Below are 13,092 nucleotides of genomic sequence, written 5' to 3' on the forward strand. Positions count from 1 at the left end.
AGAAGAGAAACCCCGGCTATGATATTTCAAAAAACAAGAGACTTAATGGGGGTTTCCTTCCTCCCTTCTTGCCAGTATTGAGAAGGGCTAGACCTTACTGCTCCTCACTGAGCCAGCTCGGTATTTTCCCACTGACCTAAGCCTGCCACCTGATCTGCCCGCTGTAGCTCACTGCTGCATGGGTTTTAAAGGATACGGTACAGGGGCATCTGAGTGGCTCAGCTGGTTAAGCATCTGACTTCAGCTCAGGTCATAACCTGGCCATTTGTGAGTTTGAGCCCTGTGCTGACATCTGAGAGCCTGGAGCCTGCTTCAGATTCTGTGTCTCCTTTCGCTGCCCCTCCCCCCTTGCACTGTCTGTCTCTCTCTCTCTCTCTCTCTCTCTCTCTCAAAATTAAACATTAAAAAAATTTAAAGGAAACAGTACCAGCTGTTCTGCTGCAACACATTCCTATCACAAATTACAGGAAGTAATGTAGTCCTAACACGCTGAGAACTTGAAAGACTTTTCCTCCAAAAGGAGCCTTCAGGTAGGTTGCACTGGCAGTGAGACCCCTTGTGGGCTGACTGGAGGGAAAAAGTGAACCTTTCATGCCATGTTCATAAATAAGGACAGTCAAGGTACAATGACGGGGAAGGTACTTGGAATAAAATAGTAAGAGAAAACGATTCCCTGGGGACACAGGACTAACCGATATTTGCAATGCAAAGATGACCTTCCTTCACAGAGTTCCCTAAACTTAAGTGAACTTGGCTGTGAGCAGGGTTGGTGAAGAAGGAGGTGGACTTTAAAAGAATCTAGATTTCTCTAGGCAAACATTTCCTTTGACTTCACTCGTGAAGGTGCAAAAATAAATAGAATATTCAGTAACCGCTGCTTGTGTTTACCGAGATTCCTGTGCCCTCCCCGAAGTCTGAGTGTGTAATTAGCCCATGCACTGGTGGGTCTGCTTGTGTGCACAGTTTTCTGGGTTGAAAACAAGCAAGTCTTTGTGCCAATCTGATGTTTGTTAAGTAGTTTATAAATCAAGCAGAGGAAGAAAACAGAAGTGACCTTTCTGATCTGAAATTAAAATGTAAAACAAAGCAGGGAATACTTGTATTTTCAGATAAGTAAACTCAGATTATTGGGAGGAATCATAATTCTTAAATATTTTAAGGTTTGTTATTTAAAGGTTCTTCAAAGTGATAATTTGGAACATAGTACATAAGAATGTTAGTTCTCGCAAACATGACCTAACTCCTTCAGAAAGTAAGAAGCACCCTTGAGATTTTACTTTGTATGTATTTAATAGGTTTGGCAAAAACATATGTACATGAATGTAAATATAAGTATACCAGCAAGGAAGGAGGTTTAGAAGCTACAAATATGTGGCAGGGATTGTGAAGAACATGATTCTGTCCGAGAAAGGGAACTACGCTTAATTAGGTACCAGCTACGACCTCATCAAAAAATACCTCGACTGCAAACTCTGGACGGTAAATTTTCCATGTTTTTGGTTTATGGGGATTATCCAATTCATTTCTTGAAAGATAAAGCCTAGAAAAGCAGAAACATCATTGCAAGCACAGAAGGGTAAAAAAGGAGACCCACCTGCCATGGTTAGTCGCAGCCTCTGTCCGATCCCCTCTAGCCAGCTCCCCGCACCTCTCCACAGCCAACCAAATCTTAATCATCAGTAATTACACATCACCGATTCTTTTCACATTGCCTTTTATAGGATTAAGGACATTTGACATTAATAAATTGCCATGTGAAATCCTCCAGAGAGACTAGGTGTGTATTAAAACCAAGTAATAAAATACCGAGTCTTTTAAATGAGGACAGAGGCATTTTTGACCAGTTAACCACCTTGCAGCTAATAAAACAGCTATACCAAGCAGTAGGGAAAATTAGATCACTTCTCTCCTCACTTTTATAGGTTTCTAACTCATTGCCTCTCTAGTATGATCAATGTGTTTTAAAGGAAAAAATTGTGCCCCGTGGCAAGAACCACTTTGGAAGAGTAACACCCAATGAAGTTTCACCCAGATGTCGACTGAGGGGCTTGGCTCATGTTGGGAGTCAAAGCTTATTGTTTGTATACACCCAGGGAAAAATTGGTAAAAATTCCCCATCAAATCCAAAGTTCACTCTATCCATTAAATAGGTGCATCAGAAGGCTGTAGACCAGATATTCAACTTACTGTTGCCTTTACTGGACTCGAGGTGTGAGAGGAAGTGGTCAGATTTGAAGAAAAGGGTGGGATTATATGTAATGGGAACTGTCGATTCATGCTACATACAGTCACAGCTACCTCAAAACTCCAGTTCTGGAATATTTTTCCCTTTTTGTATTGGATGATGATTACGGTATGGTGATAACAATCCACCTCAAATTTTCAGTGCTGAAGAACAAATACTCCTTAAAGTACTAGAGGACTAGAATTCTAGAGAATGTCTAGACTCGGGAATGAGTTTCCAGACAAGTAGAAGTTTTCTTGGAATAATAATCCTCAGTTAATAATTACTTTTTAAAAAAAACTTTCCTAGGTGCCTGGGTGGCTCAGCTGGTTAAGCCTCTGACTCTTGGTTTCGGCTCAGGTCATGATCTCCTGGGTCCTGGGTCAAGCCCCACTTTGGGGTCCGAGCTGACAGTGCGGATCCTGCTTGGGACTCTGTCTCCCTCTCTCTGTGCCCCTCCCCCACTCAATATACTTTTTAAAAAATAAGCTTAAAAATGATTTTCTAATAACTAAACTGGGAAAGGTTTTTTTTTTCTTTTCTTTTCTTTTTGAGAGAGAGCATGAACAGGGGAGGGGCAGAGAGAGAATCCCAAGCAGACTCTGTGCTGTCAGCACAGAGCCCAATGCGGGGTTTGAACTCACAAATGTGAGATCATGACCTGAGCCAAAGTCAAGACTTGGAGCCACCCAGTCACGCCAAGAAAGTCATTTTTAAATGGGAGACTATTAAAGTGGTCTTCATTAATGCTTACTGTGTCTTCTAACTTCTGTCCTAGATCTAAGTGTGTCAATCACCTTTAAACTAGCTGCAGCTTCCCTAGAAGATGCCTTCCTTTGGGGCATAGAATTTAGTGGGTGGTCGATCTAGGTAAATTAACACATTGGGAGGACCTCCCACAGGGTACTGAGCAGACTCCTACTAAACTTGCATGGGAGGGCTTTATTACCATACTCCAGATCTGATCAGAACATGTTTTAACTTCTGTGAAACAGTCCTAGGGCACGGACCTTGAGGATAATGCAACGGTAGTTTCCAAGAATAGCCATATATTTTACATAACCAGATTAAGAGGAGAAAGGCAGTGAAGAATTGGGGAATTTGAGGATTCTTGGTTTCTGGAAATTGAGCATATGGCAATCAGCAAAAGGTTTGCCATCGCACTTTACACAGACCTTGAAGATTAAGCTGTTTCTACTGGATTGTATCCGAGCCATACCTGTTATTTTGTATAAAAGATGTATGGAACCAGAAGAAAAATGGGCAGTTGTCATAGTATTTAGGAAGAACCTAAAATTTAAAAAAAAAGTTATTTTTCATAGTAAAATTGATACCAAAAGCTAATTCCAAAGGGATTAAAATTCCATTCATTTCTATATTTGTCAGTTGTAGCCATTAAGTACATAGCACTCACAGTGTATAACTTTATACTCATGACACAAAGGAGGAGGCTTTAAGAAATGGCTATTTCTATCAAAATGTAAGGAAATGTAATTTTTTCTGTACTTTTAAGCAATAGTCTTCTAACATAGTTTAGTTCTAAACAGAAACCTATACCAGTTTATGCCTGAAGAGATCATCCATTTCTACAAGGAGCAGCTACATTGATAATTGTCATTATTGGTGATAAAAATACCTAAACATTTTGAAAGTGTTTTCATCTCCTGGCCCTTGAAAATCACAAAATGACCAACATTGCTTGGGCCGGTGCCTGTAGCAGTGCTTCTGCTCAGAGACCACCGACTGAGAGAGAGTTCAGACTGGCTTCGTTATTCAAAGCCAGTATGGGTCGCTTGCTTCAACACAGATACTTTTTTCAGTACTGAATAGATTCTCCAACAGAGAGCAAGCAGGGCATGAAGGAGGGCACAGGATATACATTTTAAATTGATCGACATAGTTACTTGTTGGCAGTTCTGCTTGATAATTTTAATAGGAAAATGAAACTACTGACCTTTAGAAATTTGTTACATATAGAATAACACTCGTGCACTTTATGACTGCTCAATATAAATTATACACTCATGATATTCAGAGTAATGACTATGGCAAACATTCTCATTTTATGTAAGGCAAATATCGGATTAAAAACACTTTTTTTTTTTTAATTTTTTTAACGTTTATTTTTGAGACACAGAGAGACAGAGCATGAACGGGGGAGGGTCAGAGAGAGAGGGAGACACAGAATCTGAAACAGGCTCCAGGCTCTGAGCTGTCAGCACAGAGCCCGACGCAGGGCTCGAACTCACGGACCGCGAGATCATGACCCGAGCCGAAGTCGGACGCTTAACCGACTGAGCCACCCAGGCGCCCCAAAAACACTTAAAAAAAAACCAAACTTTCCTAGGTGCCTGGGTGGCTCAGCTGGTTAAGCATCTCTTGGTTTCAGCTCAGGTCATGATCTCATGGTTTCATGGGTTCAAGCCCCCAGGTTCTGTCCGTGCAGAGCCTGCTTGGATTCTCTCTCTCTCTCTTTCTGCCCCTCCCTCACTCATGCTGAATTTGTCGATCTCAAAATAAACTTAAAAAAATACTATTTAAAATGAATTATATGTCAATCCAAAGGAAAGTAAAATCTCCCTTTTCCCCCAAGTTTTTATTTAAATTCCAGTTAGTTAACATATATGGTAAGATAGGTTTCAGCAGAATTTAGTGATTCATCACTTAAATAACACTCAGCGCTCATCCCAACAAGTGCCCTCCTTAATGTTCATCACCCCACCCAACTCCCCTCCAGCAACCCTCTGTTCGTTCTCTATTGCAAACACTTCTAATTAATGAAAGAAGATGTTAGTTCAAGGATGCTTTCCACACAGTATAGATTCATAGAGTTAAACATACACATAAATTTACAAACAATGCTACCTTAAGGAAAGAAGGTGTTTGTTGAGAAGGTGTTAGTTTATGGTGTATGCTTTCAACACCATAAACTAAAAATTATGGGGGGGGGCGCCTGGGTGGCGCAGTCGGTTAAGCGTCCGACTTCAGCCAGGTCACGATCTCGCGGTCCGTGAGTTCGAGCCCCGCGTCAGGCTCTGGGCTGATGGCTCGGAGCCTGGAGCCTGTTTCCGATTCTGTGTCTCCCTCTCTCTCTGCCCCTCCCCCGTTCATGCTCTGTCTCTCTCTGTCCCCAAAATAAATAAAAAACGTTGAAAAAAAAAATTATGGGGAACAATGTGTTTTAGAGATATAAAAGAAAAATGTGATCACTGCTCTGCAATAAACATACCTTGGTTTTTTTCTTATTTGAAAATATATGCAAACTGTATAGAATTTAGAAAAAATGAGCAAAAACCAGTTTAGGTTCTTTTTAAAATTTTTGTTATGGATCTGACTTGTTTTTCTCCCTCTCCCTGGCCAGGGCTTGACATCTCCTATTTCTTGCCGGGAATTGTAGGCAAGGAAATCCTAAAGCAGAATAATTCAAAAGACCAGACGAGAATAACACTGTTTCTTGATTACTCACTGAGGAAGAGAGAAACCGTACTTTCACATCATCATACAGAGGTGGACAGCTGGATAAATGAATTATTACGTTGTCTGTTTCAATATCGTGAAGTATCTGTGAATGAACACATGGAATTCACAACCTTAAAACCAGCTGGTAAGAGAACAGTGAAGTTCATGGTCACAGATAAAGGCTTCCTGTATTTATCAAGTACGCTTGGTCTCATAGTCCAGTCACTACATGTAAACGTGAATCATTATTTCTATAAAGTTGCAATACTGTTACGTTTTTAAAAGGCCAACATGTTTGGAGGTCATGGTAGGGCAGTGGTAAAGAACAAACCGTTCCCATTTCCATTAGAGTTTAACCAAGTAAACATTACTGTTGAATGTGTGCCACTTGATTTTCATATGCTGGGATATGCTAACATGCTCGGTTTTAAAGCTAGCCTTCACATTCAAAAAGCAATACATAATTGGTCATGTTTTATCAAAAAGGGGTCAGCTGATGGGATCATGGACCTTGCCCATGGCTGACTGCTGGATGGAGTGACCAAGAATTGGCCAAGATTCTGGAATGAAGGACTTTCTTGAAGCTATACTAAGTATTTCTTTGTTATTGATTACCCTTGTGTAATAGTGGCCCCCACAATAAGAAAAGTCTATGTACCTGTGCAAAATAGAGAAGAAGGTGCAGACTCAAGGCATGCTTCAGGGAGCTACACGCACAAAAAGTAACAGAATGGCATAAATTACATGTCAAGCTAGATGATGAAGACTTTGGAGAGGTTAACAAGAAGCATAGAATGAGAAAGGTTCACAGAGAAGGTAGAAACAGAGTTGGGCATGGAAGGATTTGTATAAATGAGGAGCACTGAAAAGAGAATCCAGTGGAGGCAGGGTGGTGTGGGAGAGGGGGAGGAAAGACCAGCAAAAGCATGAAGCAGAAGTTAAAGAGTGTTGTGTTCCAAGGGCCAGAGGACACCCACTCCACTTGGAATGGAGTCTGCAGGTCAAGTACCTGATGGAAGTAAGCTCAGGTCTCAGGTATGTTATGGCTAAGGTTCAAGAGCCAGGGAAAGAAGAATGAAGTTGAAGAATATGGAGAGGGGGGCATTTCCTATGTGACAAAGTGGCCTGATGATGATCACATATAACACTTAGCAATTTATCGGTCACAAAGAAACTTCACATATATTATCTAATCCTCAAAACACTTGATATGTGATCTTTACAGATAATGCTGAGCCAAAGATATTAACTGGCTTTGACTACAGGCATGCCGTGTGTCTTCTCTACTTACAGCTTTTCGCTGTTGGAGCAATGAAATACCTGCAAACTGCAGGACTCTATATACTGTATTGTATGAGGGGAAGGAAGAGGTAGGGAGACCGTTGTGGAAATCTGGGCATGAACAAACGAGGTGTTGGCAACAGGAACAGAAAGGAACGGAGAGAGTGAAGAGAGATTCCAAGGGTACAATCAACAGGAATTAGTGACTGACTGGATGTGCAGGCACAGCAAAGAGAGAATCAAAGATACTGCTAAATTTTAAGGCCTGAGTGAGAGAACTCTGGTGTCAGTTGCACAAGCAGAGGAAAAGCTCATTTGACAAACGTGGACTGACAACATGGTTGGATTGTTGGGGCAGAGACCGTCCATGTTGTGGGTCCCGGTAGGTGCTCATAAACATGTGCAGAGTGGAAGAAAGAAAAAAATATATAAGGCAGGGGAATGGACGAGCAGAACCAAGAGTAGGGTACGTACAGAGGTAAGAACAGAAAGCCAAGGATCAGGACTGGGTGAGGGCCTTCCGTGGAGGAGAGGCGAAGGAGTGGTGCTGGAGAAGTGATAGAATAGAGGCAAGCCTGCGAGAGAATTCTAAGAGTTTATATTTCTTAGATCTAGGAAGGTTTCTTATTGCTTCAGAAAAGGTTGATGATCTTAGGCATACCAGGTCCCATTGCTTTTGGGCAGAGAGCTACATCCAGCCAGCCACTTGGGTTACTCTTGAAGGTACAGACCCACAGGACATGTGAGATAGAATCACTTGGGACATTGCTAACTCGAGAGATTCCTGAGCCCCATTCCAGATTCCCTGAATCATATTTTTGAGGTACAGTCTTGATGTCTCCATCTTTTTAGTGTGCATGCCAATCACCTATAAGCTTATAATTTCAGAATCAGTACCATGTTATAAAATGACAAGAAGAAGACTATTTAGCTAAAAATGACCAGATACATGCATCGAAAACTCTGATAAATTCCTGGGAACATGCTTGGCATTTGTGTAAAAGGGAAAGGCAAAGCAACACACTGAACTGAAAAGATAGTTTGGAAAATGCCCTGAAAAGACTATTTTGAATAAGGAGTTTGTGCTCTGACTTGTATCTGAACACAGGGATGCCAAGTTGGATGGTAACCAGAAAACAGCATGGTCTTTCTTTGTGGTGAGTGACGGTCTGGGAGGTCAACATGCTGATTGACATGGAGAACTAAAACAAATGTCAGCATTTTCAGTTTACGTGCTCTTACCCAACAATTTTTGGAAGCAGAACTTAAAAAGACGATTTTGCGGTGCAATATTATTTGTACTTTTAGATCATTTCCATTGCCCTTTCCAACACCTGCATGAAATAAAATTAGGCCAGTTAGAGCAAAGATCAAAATGTCTTACCAATTAACAATATGGTTTAGAAAGAAAATTATTCCAGCTCACAATGTGTCAATACTGAATCATTTGGGTCTTGCATGAATTCTGTCTTTAAAAGACAAAGCTTCAAGCCCAACTTTGTCTCCCAAAGCCCAATTTATAAGGCTGGAGGGGGGGGGGGAGGGGAAAGAAATATAGTTCAGCTTCTCAGAATTTATCTCTTTCATTTCACCTTTCTAGAAAAAAAAAATCAGGGAATGGGACTTGTACCCTTTCCTGCTGATGGGTTGCATTTTTCAGATACCCAATACTGTTTCTTAATAATAAATAACCTAAATTCCTCTTGCCGTCCTTTAACTCCAGTTCCCAGGGCAGTCTCCATGAAAATACTGGATGGCTATACCTAAACATTCCTGTGATGTTCAGTATACATATACAGACAAATGGTTTCTCTCCCTGTATTCAATTCAAAGGACCTTCTTTTAGTAGTTCCTAAAAGGACTGGTTTCTCAAGCCTTCAATTTTTAGTGCTTTCCTTTTATCCATGCAGGTCACAAATATGCACAGAGGCAAAGGTACAGAACTCAAAAAAATATTCTAACAAAGTCATATATATATATAGATATATAGATAGATCATTCTTGATGGTCATATTATGATTGCTTTGTTTCCACCAAACCCACATTATTAATTTGTAGTAGACCATCATCATTTCTTTGCCTGTCTTCCCCTGGCCCCATTCCAGCTGGAGAATCTCTTCCCACTGATGCCAACTGGAGATCAGTGAAATTAACTAAACGAATTGAAATACTTGCTTTCTAAGCTTACATTACCACACATTTAAAACTTTTAAAATGAAGCATATTTACACAATATAACTTTTAAAGTTTATTTTGAAGGAGAGAGAGCAAGCATGAGTTGGGAAGGGGCAGAGACAGAGGGAGAGAGGCAATCTCAAGTAGGCTTTATGCTGTCAGTGCAGAGCATGATGGGCTCAATCCCATGCACCGTGAGATCATGACCTGAGTCGAAATCAAGAGTCAGATGCTTGACCTACTGAGCCACCCAGGCACCCCTATTTACACGATATAAAAGGTAGAAAAAGACATGAAGTGAAGAGTCTGTCTCATCCATCCCCCCCATTTATTTCTCCAACTCCAAATAGATGTTTTTTATGCATATATAATCAAATATGAATATATACTCTCCCAGAAGTTTTTATGTATGTATATATATGCAAACATGAATACATGTTATTCCCCACTTTTGTTTTACAGAAATCGTTGCATATCGTAACACTGTCCTGTACGCATACCATAGCACTGTCCTCTACCTTGCATTTTTTTTAATTCTTTTTTTAAATGTTTATTTATTATTGAGAGACAGACACAGAGCATGAGCAGGGGAGGGGCAGAGAGAGAGGGAGACACAGAATCCGAAGCAGGCTCCAGGCTCCGAGCTGTCAGCACAGAGCCTGACGTGGGGCTCCAACTCACGAACCGTGAGATCATGACCTGAGCTGAAGTCGGACACTTAACTGACTGAGCCACCCAGGCACCCCATCTACCTTGCATTTTTTTAATACACGTCAAAAATTTTATTTTACTCAATAAGAAACCAGTAAAATGTTACAGCTCATTCAAAGTACTGCACAAGCCACTGGGAAAAACGGAATGGAATTTCCTCACAAAATGAAATATCGAATTACCATATGGTCCAGTAATTTCACTCTAGGTATTTACCCAAAGAATATAAAAATGCTAATTTAAAAAGATATGTACATTCCTATGTTTATTGCAGCATTATTTACAATAGCCAATAGATGGAGGCAACCCAAGTGTCTATTGACAGATGCATGGATAACGAAGATGTGTACGTATACCATGGAATGTTGCTCAGCCATAAAAAGGAATGAAATCTTGCCATTTGCAGCAATGTGGATGTACCTAGAGAGTAGAATGCGAAGTGAAATAGGTCAGAAAGACAAATACCATATGAATCCCCTCATATGTGAAATTTAAGAAAATAAATGAAAGAAAAAAAGAGACAAAAGACCAGACTCTTGAATACAAATTGGTGGTTAGCAGAAGGGAGGTGAAATAAAGGGGATTAAGAGTACGCTTACCTTGATGAGCCCTGAGTAATGTATAAAATTGTTAAATCATTATATTGTACACCGGAAACAAATATAAGCTAATGTACGTTATACTTAAATTTAAAAAAGTACCGCATTGGGGCACCTGGTAGCTCAGTCAAGTTGAAGGTCCAACTTCGGCTCAGGTCATGATCTCAGGGTTCATGAGTTTGAGCCCCACATCGGGTTCTGTGTCTCCCTCTCTCTCTCTGCCCCTACCCCACGCGCACTTGGTCTCTCTCTCAAAAATGAATAAACATTAAAAAAATAAATAAAAAATAGGGGTGCCTGGGTGGCTCAGCCGGTTAGGCGTCCGACTTCGGCTCAGGTGATGATCTCACAGTTTGTGGGTTCGGCCCCGCGTCGGGCTCTGTGCTGACAGCTCAGAGCCTGGAGCCTTCTTCGGATTCTGGGTCTCCCTCTCTTTCTGCTCCTCCCCCACTCATGCTGTCTCTGTCTCTCAAAAATAAAAAGCATTAAAAATGTTTAAAAAATAATAAAGTACTGTACATTTATAGGCGGATAAGGGCTGATGACATGAATTTACAAATAAATACAAAATGGCTCAATAATCCATTGCATTCCACCGGACACAACTAATTTGCATTTTTAAGTACAAAAATTATTTGCAGCATTACCAGTTTTCTACAACTTACAGTTATAAAATAGCTTAAAGACCACGAGAGGTGGAGATAATCCCAGAAGGGTCCACTAGACAATTTACTCTCATTTCAAATTCTTTCACCCTTTCTTCTGACAGTCTCCCCATCCCCCTTCTGGTTTGATCATAACAATCTCAAAGGAAGGTTATTCTTATTCCAAAAGAAAGCTGGTGTTTCCAACACTGAGTCAGGAAAAAACAGGAAATCTGAACAGACCAATTACTAGTAATGAAGCTGAATCAGTAATCAAACAACTCTTAACAAACTAAAGCCCGGGACCAGATGGATTCACAGGTAAATTCTAAACATTTAAAGAAGAGTTAATACCTATTCTCTGCAAACTCTCCCCAAAAATAGAAGAGGAAGGAAAACCTCCAAATATATTCTATGAGGCCAGCATTACTTACACCAAAACCAGACAAAAGTCACTATGAAAAAAAAAAACTACAGGCCAACCTTCCTGATGAACATACATCTAAAACTCAACAAAATATGAGCAAACCACATTCAACAATACATGAAAAGGATTATCTACCACAGTCAGTGGGATTTATTCTGGGGACGCAAGGTTGGTTGCATGTTTTCAACTCAGTCAACATGGTACACCGCTTTAGCAAAAGGAGGATAAAAATCACATGATTGTTTTTTGTTGCCGGAAAAATGGCAGAGTAGGAGGATCCTGAGTTAAGCTCATCCGCAAACACACTGAGATAACAGCCACATCAGTGCAACTATGAAAATGACCCCAACACTGGCAGGACAGACTTGCCACAGTAGAGAAGAGGCCACGTCGAAAAGGTTACAAGGGGAGACAGTTGAGAACTGTCCCGGCAAGGCTAACCATAAACAGGAGGGAACCACGAGCTTAGGCAAGAAAATCAGACCCCACCGCAGGCACAGAGGGCCCGCACAATGGGAAGATGAGTCCCTGTGACGTTTGGCTTTGAAAACCAGCTGGCTTAACAAGTTTTTATGACCAGAGGGCTTAACTCTGGGCACTTTAGTCAAGTATAATTAATATACAGTATTATATGTGTTTTGGGTGTACAATATAATGATTAAGGGTTCTATAGTTACTTAGTGCTCATCAAGGTCGGGGTTCTATTAATATTCTTTACCCCACCCCTTTTCCCCTCTGGCAACCACCAGTTTATTCTTTGTATTTAAGAGTCTGGTTCTTTTTGTTGTTGTTCTGTTTCTTAAATTGCATTTATGAATGAGATCATATGGTATTTGTCTTTCTCCGATTGAATTATTGCACTTAACAATATACCCTCTAGGTCCATTCATGCTCAAATGGCAAGATTTCATTTTTTTATGGCTTAATATTCCATATATATATATATATATATATATATATATATATACTACCTTTATCCATTCATCAGTTGATGGACACTTTAGTTGCTTCCGTATAATGGCTATAGTAAATAATGCTGCAATAAATATAAGGATGTGTGTGTGTGTGTATACATATGTGTGTATGTATATACATAAAAGATGTATATACACACATATATACATATGTGTGTATGTATATACATATACATAAAAGATGTGTGTATATATACATAAAAGATATGTGTATGTATATACATAAAAAAGTATATGTACATGTATATAAATATGTATATGTGTATATATGTATATAAGATATGTATATATATAAATAAGTTTACTTATTTATAAATGTAAGTATACATATGTATACATATATACATAAAAGACTTGTATATATGCATAAGATACATATATACGTAAAAGATGTGTATATATACACATAAGTGTATATATATATATACACACATAAGTGTATATATAAGTGTGTGTATATATATGTGTGTGTGTATATATATACATATATGTAAACATAAGTTTACTTATTTGAGAGGGAGAGAGAGGGAGAGAATCCCAAGCAGGCTCCATGCTGTCAGCATGAAGACTGACATGGGGCTCGATCCCGTGAACTGTG

At 39.9% G+C, this 13,092-nt stretch overlaps 1 protein-coding gene across 1 annotated transcript in view; it reads right to left on the reverse strand.

The window, feature by feature from the left end:
- Positions 1 to 433: 433 nt before the first annotated feature.
- Positions 434 to 13,092, reverse strand: part of LOC115510084 (phosphatidylinositol 3,4,5-trisphosphate 3-phosphatase TPTE2-like) — a 93,440-nt gene continuing 80,781 nt past the window's right edge. The window contains exons 13-16 of the mRNA XM_030309582.1: positions 8,207 to 8,298; positions 5,691 to 5,786; positions 3,444 to 3,514; positions 434 to 1,540 (exon numbers count right to left, since the gene is read on the reverse strand). Of these exons, the coding sequence (XP_030165442.1) occupies positions 1,426 to 1,540; positions 3,444 to 3,514; positions 5,691 to 5,786; positions 8,207 to 8,298 (374 nt within the window). The 3' untranslated portion in view covers positions 434 to 1,425. The remainder of the gene's footprint in view (positions 1,541 to 3,443; positions 3,515 to 5,690; positions 5,787 to 8,206; positions 8,299 to 13,092) is intronic.

Source organism: Lynx canadensis, chromosome A1 (genome assembly GCF_007474595.2).
Source record: "Lynx canadensis isolate LIC74 chromosome A1, mLynCan4.pri.v2, whole genome shotgun sequence".
Classification (NCBI taxonomy): Eukaryota; Metazoa; Chordata; class Mammalia; order Carnivora; family Felidae; genus Lynx; species Lynx canadensis.